Source organism: Dendrobates tinctorius, unplaced genomic scaffold (assembly GCF_039654945.1).
Source record: "Dendrobates tinctorius isolate UK_male_01 unplaced genomic scaffold, ASM3965494v1 ptg000058l, whole genome shotgun sequence".
NCBI lineage: Eukaryota > Metazoa > Chordata > Amphibia > Anura > Dendrobatidae > Dendrobates > Dendrobates tinctorius.
The window spans coordinates 18958875-18975213 of NW_027361726.1; the positions used below are offsets into that span (position 1 = coordinate 18958875).

Here is a 16339-nt window from a genome sequence, read left to right on the forward strand (position 1 = left end):
ATAATCTAATTCGCATCAAGCACGGGGATGAATGGAAGACGGCGTTTAATACCCCGGAGGGACATTTTGAGTACCTGGTGATGCCTTTTGGGCTCACTAATGCCCCTTCTGTCTTCCAATCTTTTATGAATGATATTTTCCGGGACTTTGTGGATAAATTTTTGATAATTTATCTGGATGATATTTTGATCTTTTCCAGTGATTGGGATTCTCATGTGGAACATGTCCGGACTGTGTTCAGGATTTTGAGGGAAAATTCTCTGTATGTTAAGGGATCGAAGTGCCTCTTTGGTGCACAGAGGATTTCATTTTTGGGATTCATTTTGTCCCCGTCTGCTATTGAAATGGACCCAGCCAAGATACAGGCCATATATGATTGGGTTCAGCCCACTTCTTTGACGGCTCTCCAGAAGTTTTTGGGTTTTGCTAATTTCTACCGTAAATTTATAAGTAATTTTTCTGGTATTGTTAAACCACTGACTGATCTCACCAAAAAGGGCGCTGATGTGGTGAATTGGTCTCCAGAGGCAGTATCGGCAATTATGGAGCTTAAGCAGAGATTCACTTCTGCTCCGGTTCTACGGCAACCTGATGTCTCACTCCCATTTCAGGTGGAGGTAGATGCTTCTGAGATTGGTGCAGGAGCCGTTTGTCCCAAAAAGATCCGGTGACTTCTAAGATGAATCCCTGTGCCTTCTTTTCTCGAAAATTCTCCCCATCTGAATGTAACTATGACATGGGGAATCGGGAATTGTTGGCCATGAAATGGGCATTTGAAGAGTGGTTGGAGGGAGCTAGATATCAAGTTGTGGTCCTCACCGACCAAAAGAATTTGATTTACCTTGAATGAGCCAAACGCTTGAATCCTAGACAGGCTAGGTGGGCCTTGTTTTTCACATGTTTTAATTTTGTGGTCTCTTTTCTTCCGGGCACTAAGAATGTTAAGGCGGACGCCCTTTCTAGGAGTTTCTTTACGGATTCTCTTAATGTGACTGAGCCTACTACCATTCTAAATGAGGATGTAGTTCTTTCCGCCATCTCACCCGATTTGAGACGTGCCCTGGAGGAATTTCAGGAGGACAAACCTGAACGTTGCCCTATGGGAAAATTGTATGTCCCTGACCAGTGGAGGAAGAGAGTATTGTCTGACATTCATTGCTCCGTGTTGGCTGGTCATCCAGGTATTTTTGGTACCAGAGATTTGGTGAGTCAGTCTTTTTTGGTGGCCTGCCTTAGCTCGTGATGTCAGGAATTTTGTGCAGTCCTGTGGGACTTGTTCTCGGTCCAAGCCCTGTTCTCGTTCTAGTGGGTTGTTGATGCCCCTGCCGGCGCCCAGGAGGCCATGGACCCATATCTCAATGGATATTATTTACGATTTTCCTGTCTTTCAGAGAATGACTGTTATCTGGGTGATTTGTGATAGATTTTCTAAGACGATCCATGCTGTACCATTCCCAAAGTTGCCATCTTCTTCTGAGTTGGTACCCTTGCTTTTACAACAGGTGGTTTGGTTGCACGTAGGGATGGGCGAGTCTACTCGCTAGGACTCGTTACTCGGCGAATAGTAAGGGACTCGCTGGACTCGTTACTCGGCGAGTCTCCCAGTGATTACTCGCACAGTAACGAGTCCAATGCAAGTCAATGGCAATCCTAGTTTTGTCAGAGTTTTTTTTTCTCACTCGCTAGACTCGCTATATCACATCGCTGTCAACAGCGAGTCTGAGCGAGTCTACGATTCCGAGTCCTGTATACTGGATTCGGGACTCGCTTATACAGAATCTGTTATGTTCCTACAAGTTTCCAAGACAGCCTATGTCAACACACAGCGATTGTGGGCGAGTCTGAGCGAGTCTACGAATCCCGAGTCCTGTATACTGGATTCGGGATTCGCAAATATAGAATCTGTTATGTTCCTTTATAATTTGTAAATCGCACATTACTCGCTAAGACTCGCTTCCCCATTCATTAACATTGGACTCGCTAGACTCGCAACGAGTAGTGAGTCCCGGGCTCGGACTCGCTAGAGTCAAGCGATTCCGAGTAATTTAGGACTCGCCCATCACTAGTTGCACGGGATTCCTGAAAACATTGTGTCGGACAGAGGAGTTCAGTTTGCTTCCAGATTTTGGAGAGCTTTTTGTTCCAAACTGGGAATTCAGTTATCTTTCTCCTCTGCATTTCATCCTCAGACCAATGCGCAGACAGAGAACAAACCAGACTTTGGAGTCCTATTTGAGATGTTTCATATCTGCTGATCAGGATGACTGCGTCTCATTTTTGCGCTTGGCCGAATTCGCGCTAAACAATAGAGCTAGTTCTGCCACTTTGATGTCGCCCTTTTTCTGTAACTTTGGGTTTCATCCTCGATTTTCTTCAGGGCAGGTGGAATCTTCGACCTGCCCAAGTGTGGACACTGTGGTAGAGAGAATGCAGCAGATTTGGGACCAAGTGGTGGATAAGTTTTCCCACTCTCAGGAAAAAGCTCAGTGGTTTTCCAACCGGCATAGGACCATTGATCCCCGGTTTAAAGAGGGTGATATGGTTTGGTTGTCTTCAAAGAATATTCCTATGAAGGTTGCATCTCCAAAATTCAAGCCAAGATTCATTGGACCTTATAAGATTTTGGAGATCCTTAATCCCGTTTCTTTCTGATTGGCTCCTCCAGTTACATTTAAGATCCATAGCGTGTTTCATAAATCTTTGTTGAAGAGGTTTGTGGAGCCAATAGTTCCTATGGCAGCGTCTCCTGATCCTGTATTGGTTAAAGGCAATTTGGAATATGCGGTAGAGAAAATATTGGATTCTCGTTTGGCTAGACATAGACTCCAGTACTTGGTCAAATGGAAGGGTTATGGCCAGGAGGGTAATTCTTGGGTCTCTGCTTTTGACATTCATGCCGAAAGATTGGTTCGTGCTTTTCACCGGGCCCATCCTGATCGGCCTGGTGGCGTGGATGAGGGTTCGTTGACCCCTCCTCAAGGGGGGGTACTGTTGTGAATTCGCTTTCTGGCCTCCCTCTGGTTATTACTGAAGGTAGTGGAGCTGGTCAGATTGACAGAGGGGTTGCGAGTTCTCTTTCTGGGCTCCCTCTGGTGGTTACTGAAGGTAATGGAGCTGATCTGATTAACAGAGGCTTGCCACCTGATAATGAGGATGACGATTGGAGATCTGGGGTTTCAGATTGGGATTTAAGACCGCCGACTCCCTCTATCCCTACTGGTGATTTTCTTCTTGCCTCCTGAGGTCTGATGTTTCCAGCTCAGTCCCTGCATGTTCAGTTACATGTTCATTTGCTATTCTGTTTGCATTTGATCTGGTTTTGTCTATCTCAGTTTTGTGTGGGTCAGCCAGCTCCAGCTGGGGCTGTGCTGAATCACTGTCCATATGTTACTGCTTGTTCCAGTTTGTTTTTTTCCCTTATTAGATTGTCCTCTTTTTGCTCTGCTTTCAGAATATACCAGAGTGCTGATATAGTGGACGAAGTCATGTGACTTGTGTTTGTTGCATCAGACGTGTTGGACTTTTTGCACCTTTTTTGCATGATTGCAGACAGCGTCTTTCCTTTCCTGTCCTGTCTAGTCAATGTGGGCCCCATCATTTGCTCAGTCTATTTTCCTCCCTGTGTTTGTGTTTTCATCTTTTCTCACTGACAATATATGTTTGGGGGCTATCTATTCCTTTGGGGTCTGCTCTGGGGCAGTTTAGATTTCCCATTTCTTGCTTTAGGCTTATTTAGTTCTCGGGCTGTGCCGAGGCATCTAAGATCTTCGTAGGTATGCTCCACGGCTACTGCTAGTTGTGTGGATAGGATCAGGGGTCTGCAATCCGCTTAGTTACCAACCTCTCTGGTTTTCTGTGGCTTAGCTTGGGTTTGCTCTCCTCCTCGGTGACCCAATCATAACAGTGGTGCAGCAGTGTATTTGGAAGGATAAACAGGTAACGTAGTCAGGATATAACCAGTGGTCGGTACACGGAGCAGCAGTATAGTTAAGAGGATAAGCAGTTATCATAGCCAGGATATAACCAAAGGTGGTACATGGAGCATCAGTATTGGTGTTATGATAAGCAGGAATTGTAGTCAGGATATAGCAAGAGGTCAGTGCCAAGCAGCAGTAGGATCTTGAGTATAAGCAGTTAATATCAGGATATAGAACAAACAAAAATGGGGGCACCACCAATATCAAAAGGATCACCTGTGACATGTTAAAAAGTGCTAAGTAAATAACTAAGAGAAGGTGACATGTAAAGTATAGGGATCACAAAAAAAACAACCACAATATTTTTACTAGTAAACACAGAAATACAAATATTTAAAAAACATTAAAACTGCAGAAAACGTAGTATGTCCATAATATGGTTATGTCCTGCCTCTCGTATATCCAAAATATGTGCCCTAGTAGTTGAGAACAAAGCTAACAGCTTGTTCAGCACCAGAAGTGTTTAGAATTTCATGCAAAAAAAAATCATGGTGCCTGAGTAGCAAAATAACCCCATAATATTGGATCAGGATTACCCTACAGGCTGGTGAGTCCCATGCTCAATGTATGGAAAGGAGGAAGAATGTAGGGAAGCAGTTGCCTGATGCATGTTCCCTGAGAACTGGCGTCCTCAATGACTTGAAGTGTAGTTCTGTTGATCTGGAATAAATCTATATACTGTATATAAAACTGAATGTATGTATGTGTGTATCACCAACCAATCACGAAGCATCTTTCATTTCACCAGAGCTGTTCAAACGAAGCTGAGCTGTGATTGGTTGCTATGAGCAACAGTTTTCCTTGCAAACAATCACTAAGCATCTCTCATTTCACCAGAGCTGGTTAAAAGAAGCTGAGCTGTGATTGGTTGCTATGAGCAAGTTTTCCCACTTGACAACACCTCAGCAGACACTGACATGATGGGAGAAATCTAGCATCCCTGGGTACATAAGCTCCCAGCCATTGTCTGCCCCCCAAAAAGGAGCAGAGAGCACATGACAGAAATGAATCCCCCCCTCCTGTACCCATATACCATAACACATCCTCCATCCTATAGGCACATCTTCCCTCTTAAAGGGATTATTGGTATGGAAGTCAGAGCAAATCCATCCACTGCTTTGGTTTTGACCCCAGGCCTCTCTTAAAGGGATCCCCGGTATGGAAGTTAGGACCGCTCCACTCAGCTCTGTGGTTATGACGCCAGGGTCTCTTAAAGGGATCATTGGTATGGAAGTTAGGGCAAATCCACTCAGCGCTTTTGTACTTACCCCTGGCTCTCTTAAAGGGATCTCCTGCATGGAAGTTAGGGCAAATTCCTCAGCGCTTTGATTCTGACCCCAGGGTTCTAGTAAAGGGATCATTGGTATGCAAGTCAGGGCAAATCCACTCAGCGCTCTGGTTCTGACCCAAGGCCCCTCTTAAAGGGATCTCCAGTATGGAAGTTAGGGCAAATCCACTCTGTGCTTTGGTACTGACCCCAGGCCTCTCTTAAAGGGATCTCTTGTATGGAAGTTAGGGTAAATCCTTCAGCGCTCTGATTCTCACCCCAGGCTTCTATTAAAGGGATCATTGGTATGAAATTCAGGGCAAATCCACTCAGCGCTCTGATTCTGACGCCAGGCCTCTCTTAAAGGGATCCCCGGTATGGAAGTTAGGACCGTTCCACTCTGAGCTCTGGTTCTGAACCCAGGCTGATGGGATAGTGTGGGATATTAGGGGTAGTAGTCTGGTGGCTCTGGCTGACGGGATGATGTGGGATACTAGGGGTAGTAGTCTGGTGGCTCTGGCTGACGGAATGATGTGGGATATCTGGGGTAGTAGTCCGGCGGCTGTGACGGGATGATGTGGGATATTAGTGGTATTTGTCCAGTGGCTCTGGCTGATGGGATAATGTGGGATCTTAGGGGTAGTAGTCCGGTGACTGTGACAGGATGATGTGGGATATTAGGGGTAGTAGTCCTGTGGCTCTGGCTGACGGGACGATGTGGAATATTAGGGGTAGTAGTCGGGTGGCTTTGACAGGATGATGTGGGATATTAGAGGTAGTAGTCTGGTAGCTCTGGCTGACGGGATGATGTGGGATATTGTAGTGAATGTGGCTATGCGGAGTGGGCTGGGCTCTACACTCAGCTTTATATGTATAGATATTATCATTATAATTTGTTATAATTAACCGTAGTTAGTTACTATGCCTGGGCTGTGCCGGGCTCTTCGGCTAGTACATCATATAATCACATGTAAGTTACAACAGCTGATTAACTTACTTAGAGACGTGGGCTTGCAGGAAGCACTAGTCATGCTCAACCATAAATTATGTTTCGCTGTTATGTATCTCGGTAGTCAAGGAAGCTCCTTATTTGGCGCTTGCTCAGAAGACAAGAGATGCACTCCGTAATGATCAAGGTGCGCAGAGTGAGATTGGTTCAATGCTTACTATGCTTGCCCATCATTAAAGGGCAATCTATGTTAAGAAGAAAAGAAAGCGTCAAAGGCATGCACTTGCACGATTGAGAACAGACGTTTATCTGCTGCTATTTTAATTGGAACCCATATGGGACCAAGGGAGGGGATATAGTCAGAATATAGCCTGACGTCAGTACACGGAGCAGTTGTAGGATCTTGAGTATAAGCAGCAGGTGGGAAGAAGTGTGACTAAAGGCTGGTAGCTCAGTTATCTCCCAATGAAGGAAGTGAAATGCCAGGTTTAGGGCTAGTTTTCCATTAACGCTTTTTAGCACTGTGTTTCGTGCGCAGTAGAAACGCTTGCATAAAACGCATCATGCGTTTTACATGTGTTGGCGTTTTTAGGCGCATGCGGTTTAACCAGTTTCTAGCCATGTTAACTCTTAAAACACATGCGATTTCAAACGCAGGCGTGCGCATGTCTATGCGCACGCTTGCGCTCCCATAGACTGTAATGTGTTATTTTTGAGCATTTCGTGCGCAAGCATTTTTTTACGCCGTTGGACAGACCCAAAGATGCAACAGGTTGTGTCGGGTGCACCTAGGCGCACACTACAAAAAAACGCATGCGCACGAAAACGCATACGAACGTGTGCAAACGCTGGCCCATGCACCCGCCATGTTAAACATAGGGGCGCATGGCGCATGCGCATGGACGCGCATGATGCGCTGTGCTAATAAACACTAATGTGAAACCAGCCTAAGTAAGGTATTCAATCAGGAAATCACAGGGTTGAGTCAATCAGTAATTTTGGGGTGGAAACATCGGGAACAACACAGGTTCTAGTATATGATTTAGCAAGGAAATGTCCAGCGAACTCAATAGCTTAGAGGGAACAGCTGCTGGGTTTGAATATTGACAGCTGGTGACCTGGTGAAAAAAAATTGCTAAAAAAATTCAAAACTTAGTAAAAGAAAATAATAACTAAATAGTTTGTTCTGTATCACCTTTATCTGAGATGCATAACTTTTTTTAATTTTCCATTAGTGACCATATGTGTGGGATTGTTTTTGTCTGGTGAGTACATTTTTTGTGGGGTACATATCATGTTTTGATTACTTTTTCCTGCATTGTTTTGGGGTATCAGCCGCGACCATAATACAGCAGGAGCTTTGTTCACCAAGCTGTAAATCAAGCCTTAAACATAATAAATGAAATATATAGAGTTTACATACTGTAAGGATTGTACTCACTCAGCTGCATAGGAGGAAACAGGAGGCACATTCTCTTCAACGTCCACGAGAGTTTATTTGCTCCATAAACCATCAAATCCATAACAAAAGAGGTAACCAGTCCTTACATCAGGCAGACACAGCATCAATGTCCATAGCAGAGCTCTATCTGGAGCCACAGACACAGGAAGGCTTCTTCCTGTCTGCACACAGACCACTCTGTACTGTCCTGCCTGGACACATGGAAGTCTGTGCACACTGCCAGACTCCCACTCACTGCCAAGTGCTAAACACACCTCCATTACCTAACCTGTAACCACACTCACAGGTGAGGTGTGGATCACATGGGCTGGTCACATGGTCATGACCTCACTGCAGGTCCTGAAACTCACAACCACACACACAGGGAAAAAGGGGTACAGTTAGCACCCTCACCCAGAGGTGAGGTAATATGGGTAGCCAGACGCTCCCATCTCTCATAGCTACCCGTAACCCGGACCCAGGTGCCCTAAACAACATCTTTAGTGCTCATGTGCACTAGAGACAAAATACTCCGGGTTGCATCACAGGGTGCATCCATCCCTGTGACATATACCTCTCATTAACCACGAGACCACCAGTCACACCACAATACTTATGATGAATTATTGTCTTTTTCAGAGAAAATGAAGCTTTTCGTCTTTCTGTGTTTCAGCCAAGCTCTGATTTGTGCACTTGTTTATGGTCACCATGGTGGACCACATGATGATGACCATGACCACGATGGCCACCAATACAACAATGAACCAGAAGCTTTGCTCCATATTTCCTCAGCAAACCTCAAGTTCTCCTACAAGCTCTACCACCAACTGGCTGCTGCTCACCCTTATGACAACTTTTTCTTCTCTCCATTAAGTATCTCAATAGCATTTTCTTTACTTTCACTTGGTGCCAAGTCCAAGACCCTCAGTCAGATCGATGAAGGATTTGGTTTTAACAAATCTTCAGTAGCAGAGGAAATGATCCACAAAGGTTTCCAGAAGCTTCTAAATATCATCAACCAACCAAAAAGGGGACTTCAGTTGGACAGTGCCAACGCGCTCTTCATTGATACAAAGATAAATGTTCTAAGCAAGTTCTTAGACGACGCCAAGAAATTCTACCGATCTGAAGCCATCTCCACTGACTTCCACAAAGTACAAGAAGCCTTAGAACAAATCAATAGTTACGTGGAGAAGAAAACCAATGGAAAAATTAAAGATCTCTTGGACAATCTTGATCCGATGACAGCTCTGGTTATCGTCAACACAATATTCTTCAAGGGTAAGGAGGAAAAGATCATCAGTTGATTTTAGGAATTGAATATATCAAACATGGCTGTTATGTGGGTCAAGAGAGAGAAAAGCCCCTATTTCCCCTAAAAAAACATAGCAGGGCTCCATAGTCAGCAAAAAGTGACAAGGGAGCGTATCATTTTTTTAGTTTCTATTGGGCTTTTCCTCATTAAAGGGGTTTTAATATTTTATGTATGTTGAATTCCCTTCACCTTCATGAGCTGTATGAAAGAGGCTGAGTTGCTCCGTTAAGTGTTGCGTTCTCTTTGTTTGCCAGGCATTGTCCTGTATATTTGGTAGTGATCATTCCTGATGCAGCAGATCAGTCCCAATCAAGCGATTGAAATATTGGATTGGGCACAGTCACTACTAAATGTACAGGACCATGCCTCAGGCTGGAGTGCCGCAATCTCAAGAAGGGAGGTGGGAGTGAGACCCTTGGAGATCAGTTATAATGACCTATTATAAAAGAAAAGTAACAATTTTAGAGCGTCTGAAAACCCTGATAAAGAGATGTAAAAGCGGAGTCATGTATTTTTAAAGAAACACTACAGGCTTCATTTCCCCATGATACAAATAGAGAAATAATGAAAACTTTGGAAGATCAAAAAGATCAAAAACTGCAGAAATGTAACAGGCTAAATAAGGAATAAGTGAAATACTTTTGGGATTTCTTGTAGGATCCTGGGAACACGCTTTCAACATAAATCATACCAGAGAAGAAGACTTCGATGTGGATGAGACCACAGTAGTGAAAGTGCCGATGATGAGCAGACGAGGAGAGTATCTCACGGGTTATATACCAGAGATTGGATGCAGAGTGGTCGAAGTTCCCTACAAAGGAAACACCTCGGCAATTTTTGTCTTACCAGAGATGGGGAAGCTGCATGATGCTGAAAAAGCTCTTCAGAATTTGCCAGAAGAGGCATGGAACAAAGCAATGAAATCAAGGTAACAATATCTATAGGATTTCATTGAACACATTCACTATGTACAGAACTGACCCTCATATTATATTCGAGAGCTGCACTCACTATTCTGCTGGTGGAGTCACTGTGTACATACATTACATTACTGATCCTGAGTTCCATCCTGTATTATACTCCAGAGCTGCACTCACTATTCAGCTGGGGCAGTCACTGTGTACATACATTACATTACTGATCCTGAGTTACATCCTGTATTATACCCGAGAGCTGCACTCACTATTCTGCTGGTGGAGTCACTGTGTACATACATTACATTACTGATCCTGAGTTCCATCCTGTATTATACTCCAGAGCTGCACTCACTTTTCTGCTGGTGCAGTCACTGTGTACATACTGTACATTACATTACTGATCCTGAGTTACATCCTGTATTATACTCCAGAGCTGCACTCACTATTCTGCTGGTGCAGTCACTGTGTACATACATTACTGATCCTGGGTTACATCCTGTATTATACTCCAGAGCTGCACTCACTATCCTGCTGGTGCAGTCACTGTGTACATACATTACTGATCCTGAGTTACATACTGTATTATACCCCAGAGCTGCACTCACTATTCTGCTGGTGCGGTCAATGTGTACATACATTACATTACTGATCCTGGGTTACATCCTGTATTATACTCCAGAGCTGTGCTCACTATTCTGCTGGTGCAGTCACTGTGTACATACATTACATTATTGATCCGGGGTTACATCCTGTATTATACTCCAGAGCTGTGCTCACTATTCTACTGGTACAGTCACTGTGTACATACATTACATTACTGATCGTAAGTTACCTCCTGTATTATACTCCAGAGCTGCACTCACTATTCTGCTGGTGCAGTCACTGTGTACATACATTACATTACTGATCCTGAGTTCCATTCTGTATTATACTCCAGAGCAGCACTCACTATTCAGCTGGTGCAGTCACTGTGTACATACATTACATTACTGATCCTGAATTACATCCTGTATTATACCCCAGAGCTGCACTCGCTATTCTGCTGGTGGAGTCACTGTGTACATACATTACATTACTGATCCTGAGTTCCATCCTGTATTATACTCCAGAGCTGCACTCACTATTCAGCTGGTGCAGTCACTGTGTACATACATTACATTACTGATCCTGAGTTACATCCTGTATTATACTCCCGAGCTGCACTCACTATTCTGCTTGTGCAGTCACTGTGTACATATGTGGCGCCCCTGAGGCTCAGTCGCCACAGAGGTACTGCACCTTCTCCTAAGGTGTGGTGCCCCACCATCCAGGTAAGGTGGGAACTCCCTGCCACACTCTAACACCTGCATCCCACACACACAGGATAGTTCAGCGGGGACACCTAGCAGCTTCAGGCTGGGGGTAGCAGAGCACCCTTCGTGGAACCCTGCTTCGTAACACGAGATGTGCTGGGAGGTGGGTGGAGTTAGTATAAATAGAATGGGAAAGATAGAATTACAGGTCAGTCTCCCAGAGGGGAGTCGAGGAGAGTCTGAGAGCAGTCGGAGAGGAGAAGCCACTCAGTGAGGAGTGGAAGGTCCCTGGAAGAAGGGATGGAGGAAGGAGTGCTGCAGCTGCCTCAGTGACCTGAGCCAGCAGGCAAGGGAAAGGAAGGAGAGAGAGAGACGTAGAGCTGTAACCTGCATTTCCATAAGAGAGAGAAAGACAAGTATGGAACGAAGTGGAGAGAGAACAGAGAGGAGGAGTGGGTTGGATAGGAACCCTGCCTATAGGTTCTCAGTGCAAGGCCGGGGCCCGGTCCCCGAGGTTGTATGGACACTTATGGTTCTGCAGCAGACACCGGTGGAGTAGTTGGCTGTAAATGCACTGCTCCCAACCAAGACTTGGGACACAACAGCAAAACGGATAGAGAGCTGGGATTCAGGAGAAGGGAGTCCCCGAAGCAGGCTACAGCTGTCTTTCATACAAGTGAGAGAGTTGTTAGGAACATCTGACAGGAGAAACTTCAGAGAACCACGGTGCTGGAGCTCTTCACACCAATAGGCGCTATAGAGGAGTCGTTCAGGAAAGGCACATGTTGGCGGGGTGCTGGTGGGGAGAGCCCTATCTTGCCTGGAGGTTGGCTGGGCCTCTGTCCCGGAGGACACGGTACCGAAGCGGGCACCTGTGTGCACTGCGAACTGTGAGTATAGCTTTGAAACTGCAAGCTCTGGTGTCCTCCATTGATTCCCGCATCAGCACCGCTACACCTGGGTATCAACATCTACACCATCCTGCCCCCCACTCCTCCATCGCACCTATACACTGCCCTGGGACTACAGCTCCACCTGTGGGGAGCTATACCGTCTTAGCTGCATCACACCATCAGTCCCAGTGGATCTGCAAGCAGCTTTGGCTTACCATCTTACTTGCCAAATACCATGGGTGGCGTCACGAACTTTACATTACAAACAAACATCACCGCCATCGATATTGGGGCCCAGGGCCACGGACCGGGTCACCGCTGCTGTGACACATCATCCCCCTGACACCGGCCCCGTACCGAGTACCCCATGGCCCTGGGTGAAGCGACGGGGTGACCCACATACATGACATTACTGATCCTGAGTTACATCCTGTATTATACTCCAGAGCTGCACTCACTATTCTGATGGTGCAGTCACTGTGTACATACATTACATTACTGATCCTGAGTTACATACTGTAGCTCTTTTTTATTATAAAAGTATCAAAACACAATACATAACAGACTACATAATACAAAACACAATACATAGCAGACAAACAATGCTCCCGACATAAATATTTGTGCAAACCTCGCAATTTTACCTGATCCCCCAGGCTTTCCAGCCTAGAGGGCCCCAGCAGGATCCCTCCACCCCTATACAACTTGAAATAAAGAAACCCCTATGTAACACATTCATCCCCTACGCACACCCTTTCACACTCCATTCGCACTTTGCACCCATACCTATATACAAGTAATAAAGAAAAGAAAACATATTCCGGCCCTTCTGCCTTAAAAAAAAAAACCATAGCCACTTATACTGGCAAAACCCCAGCACCAGCCTAACACCTCTACGAAATTTTTTTTTTTTCTTTTTTTTTTTAAATTTTAATAATTTTTTTTTTCTTTTCTTTTTTTTTTTTTTATTTATCATCCCCCCACCACACCCAAGGTCCAAAAGTCCATGGCCCATTACACGAAACACACAAGGTCCATCAATGTTCATGGCCTATCACATCTATCTCTTGGCAACAACAGTTTATGCTCCAAGAGGAGAACCCTCACCCGGCTCCACTCAAAACCTATGCTATTTACAACGTGGACCATTCTTCTTTTCCTTTCCACGATTTGTCCATCCACTTTCCTTTCGGATAAAGGTCCTCTTTTCCCATTCTCACCCCCCATTCACCCCCCTCCCAACCTCACTACACCCTCCCATGCACTCCTAACTAAAACAAAAGAAAGTATGTACATATGCATAATACACAAAAATAATACAAATATACAATATATAGTATCTACATATACACCACATAACATTATTACCATATTTGTTTTGGCTTGCCACCACACACTTTCCTTTGCAGACCCAAGATCAGTGCCTGCAAGCCCAATATCCATTAATGCTCTATGTTTCCAAAACAAAAGACTAGAGTGGCATGCTTTAGCCCACCACCAGGAAAAGGAGTTCTCGAGGCCCCGTCCCTCACTAACTCATTCACCCTGTCCCTCAACAACTAAGACTGTCCCTGCTTCTGTCCCTAAAGAAACTGTCCCTATCTGTCCCTTCCTGCCCTACTCCGCCTAACTTAACATAACTAACTCTCTATCTGTCCCTCAGTGCCTGTCCCTCCCTGTCCCTATCTGCCCCTACTTCTGTCCCTAGCACACCCAGTGAAACTTATGCTATCCCTACCCTCATTCGCACGGAGCTAGCTCTCCCTTGAGTGCGTTTTTTAAAAGGAGAGGCCTCTCCAAAGCCAAGAGGCCTTCCTCACACCCAACCTTTCGAACTCCAAAGAACGGACCTTCACCAGGTCACCCAAGATGTTTCCTACCACCTCATCCCTTGGGAGGGTTTTTTTCCACGTCGAAACTAGGCAACGTGCATTCCAAGTGTAGAACCTAACCACTACACTGACTAGGAATAAAGTGCACGGGTCCCAGCCACCTAGGGATCTGAACGCTCCATAGGCCCACTCAATGTAGGAGAGGGACACCAGCCGTGGCCAACGTATGGAAGCACCCACCCTGTTGTACACCTCTGCATTAAAGGGACACTGAAGCAGGAAGTGCTCCATGCTTTCCAGCACATCGCCACACCCCTCACGGGGACAACCCCGATCATCGGATTTCCTGCACTTCAGGTTATCCTTTACATACAGCCTCCCGTGGAAGCAACGCCAGGTCAAGTCCCAAAACTTCATGGGGATCCGCTTAGAATTTAAAAGCCCCAGCCCGACCTCCAGATCCCGGCCTGGGCAATCCTTAAGGGCCAGGGGCTTCTGGAAATGGGTCAACAGGACCCTCCTGTCAAGGCATTGCCTCGACATGGTCCTGATTTCCCACATTCCCAGACCCCACCGGCGGATCACCTTCAGAACCGGGGTAGCGTAAGCCGGGAGATGCCCATGAGGTGTGCGTAGGTCCTTCACCTGTCCTCCTGTCTCCCATTCCTGGAAGAAAGGCCAAAACCAACCCTTGCATGAGACTACACACGGAGGAGCCCTCTCTAGCCAGAGGTTGGAGATGTTAGTCTTAAGAAAGGTGTTTACTACAAACACCACCGGCTTGACCATACCCAACCCACCTAGTTTTCTCGTACGGTATGTAACCTCCCTCTTGATTAGGTTAAGCCTATTCCCCCATAACAATTGGAAGAACAGGCTATAGACCCGTGTCCAGAGAGGTTCCGGCAAGATGCACACACTGCCCAGGTATATTAATAAAGGTAGCAGAAAGCCTTTAGCCAGGGCAACCCTTTCCCTCAGGGTTAAAGACCAACCCTTCCATTGGTCCACCTTTTGGGTGGCGATCTTAAGTCTGCCCTCCCAATTTTGCTGGGGGTAATCCCCGGGGCCAAATTCGATGCCTAGAATTTTGGCAGTGGCCTGGGGCCCTGGAAGGGTGTCCGGGAGATCAAACCTGGGATCTCCCCCTCCCAGCCAGAGACTTTCACACTTATCCCGGTTGATCATGGACCCGGATGCCTCCGAGTAGCACACTACCTCCGACATGACCCAATCCGCCTCCCCTTTCGAGGACACGAAAAGGGAAACATCATCGGCATACCCCACCACCCTCAGAGAGGACCCAGAGCCCACCTGGTCCATCCCGACTCCCGCCAACAGTCCACGATCTACCCTCCTTAGGAAGGGATCGATCGCGAACACATATAAAAGCGGGCTCAGCGGACAGCCCTGACGGACCCCAGAACCCACCTCAAAAGGGCGACCTGACCAACCGTTCACCAGCGGAAAAGTCTCAGCCCCTTGGTACAAGATCTCTAACCATTTTACAAACTTCCCAGGCAGACCATACCTCAAAAGGACGGACCAGAGGTACTCGTGGTTGACCCGGTCAAAGGCTTTCGCTTGATCTAATGACAGCAAGTACCCCTTCCAGTGACCTGCCCTACCCTGCTCCACTGTCTCTCGGACACTGAGCACAGCACTAAAAGTACTGCAGCCTGGAACAGAGCAATGCTGGGCCCCTGAAAGGAGCTGGGGTGCAAACTTCACCAGCTGATTAAACAGCACCTGGGCCAGAACCTTCCGGTCCGTATTGAGAAGCGCTATGGGACGCCAATTCTCGATACGGGACGGATCCTTACCCTTTGACAGAATAATGAGGGCTGACTTCCTCATTGAGTCGGTAAGAGTGACCGAGGAGAGACACTCATTAAATACCCCTGTCAAGAGGGGGACCAAGGAGTCCCTAAAAGTCTTATAGAACTCGGATGTTAAGCCATCCGGACCTGGCGATTTGTTTGGCCGAAGCCCATCAATGGCCAGTCTCACTTCCTCTTCCTTGATTTCTTCTGCCAAAACACCAAGAGAGGGATCACCCCCTGGCTCAGGGACGGTTTCAGCCAGGAAAGCTGACATCCTGTCCTGATCAAGATCCTTCTTTTCCAAGAGGTGTGAGTAGAAGGATCTGACAACCTCCAGGATACCTGATTTGGATCTGTTCAGGGACCCCGTACTGTCGATCAGTCCTGTTACCATCTTACAATTCACTGACATCTTACAGTTTCTGTAAGGGTCGGGCGAGCGGTACTTCCCGAAGTCCCTCTCAAAAACCAAAGATGTGTGTCTATCATACTGACACCTTGAGTAAAGATTTCACTCTGGAGATTTCCTCATGGTCACCTCCAGTCGAGACAAGTTGCTCGAGTTTCCTCCCCAGGGCCTGGTACAAGCGGTGCCTGTTCAGACTCCTGAGGCTCGAGAGCTGACGGAAGAAC

At 46.3% G+C, this 16339-nt stretch overlaps 1 protein-coding gene across 1 annotated transcript in view; it reads left to right on the top strand.

The window, feature by feature from the left end:
• LOC141092137 (alpha-1-antitrypsin-like) overlaps positions 1-16339 on the top strand; it is a 53333-nt gene that overhangs the window by 13401 nt on the left and 23593 nt on the right. The window contains exons 2-3 of the mRNA XM_073578074.1: positions 8274-8915; positions 9607-9877. Of these exons, the coding sequence (XP_073434175.1) occupies positions 8279-8915; positions 9607-9877 (908 nt within the window). The 5' untranslated portion in view covers positions 8274-8278. The remainder of the gene's footprint in view (positions 1-8273; positions 8916-9606; positions 9878-16339) is intronic.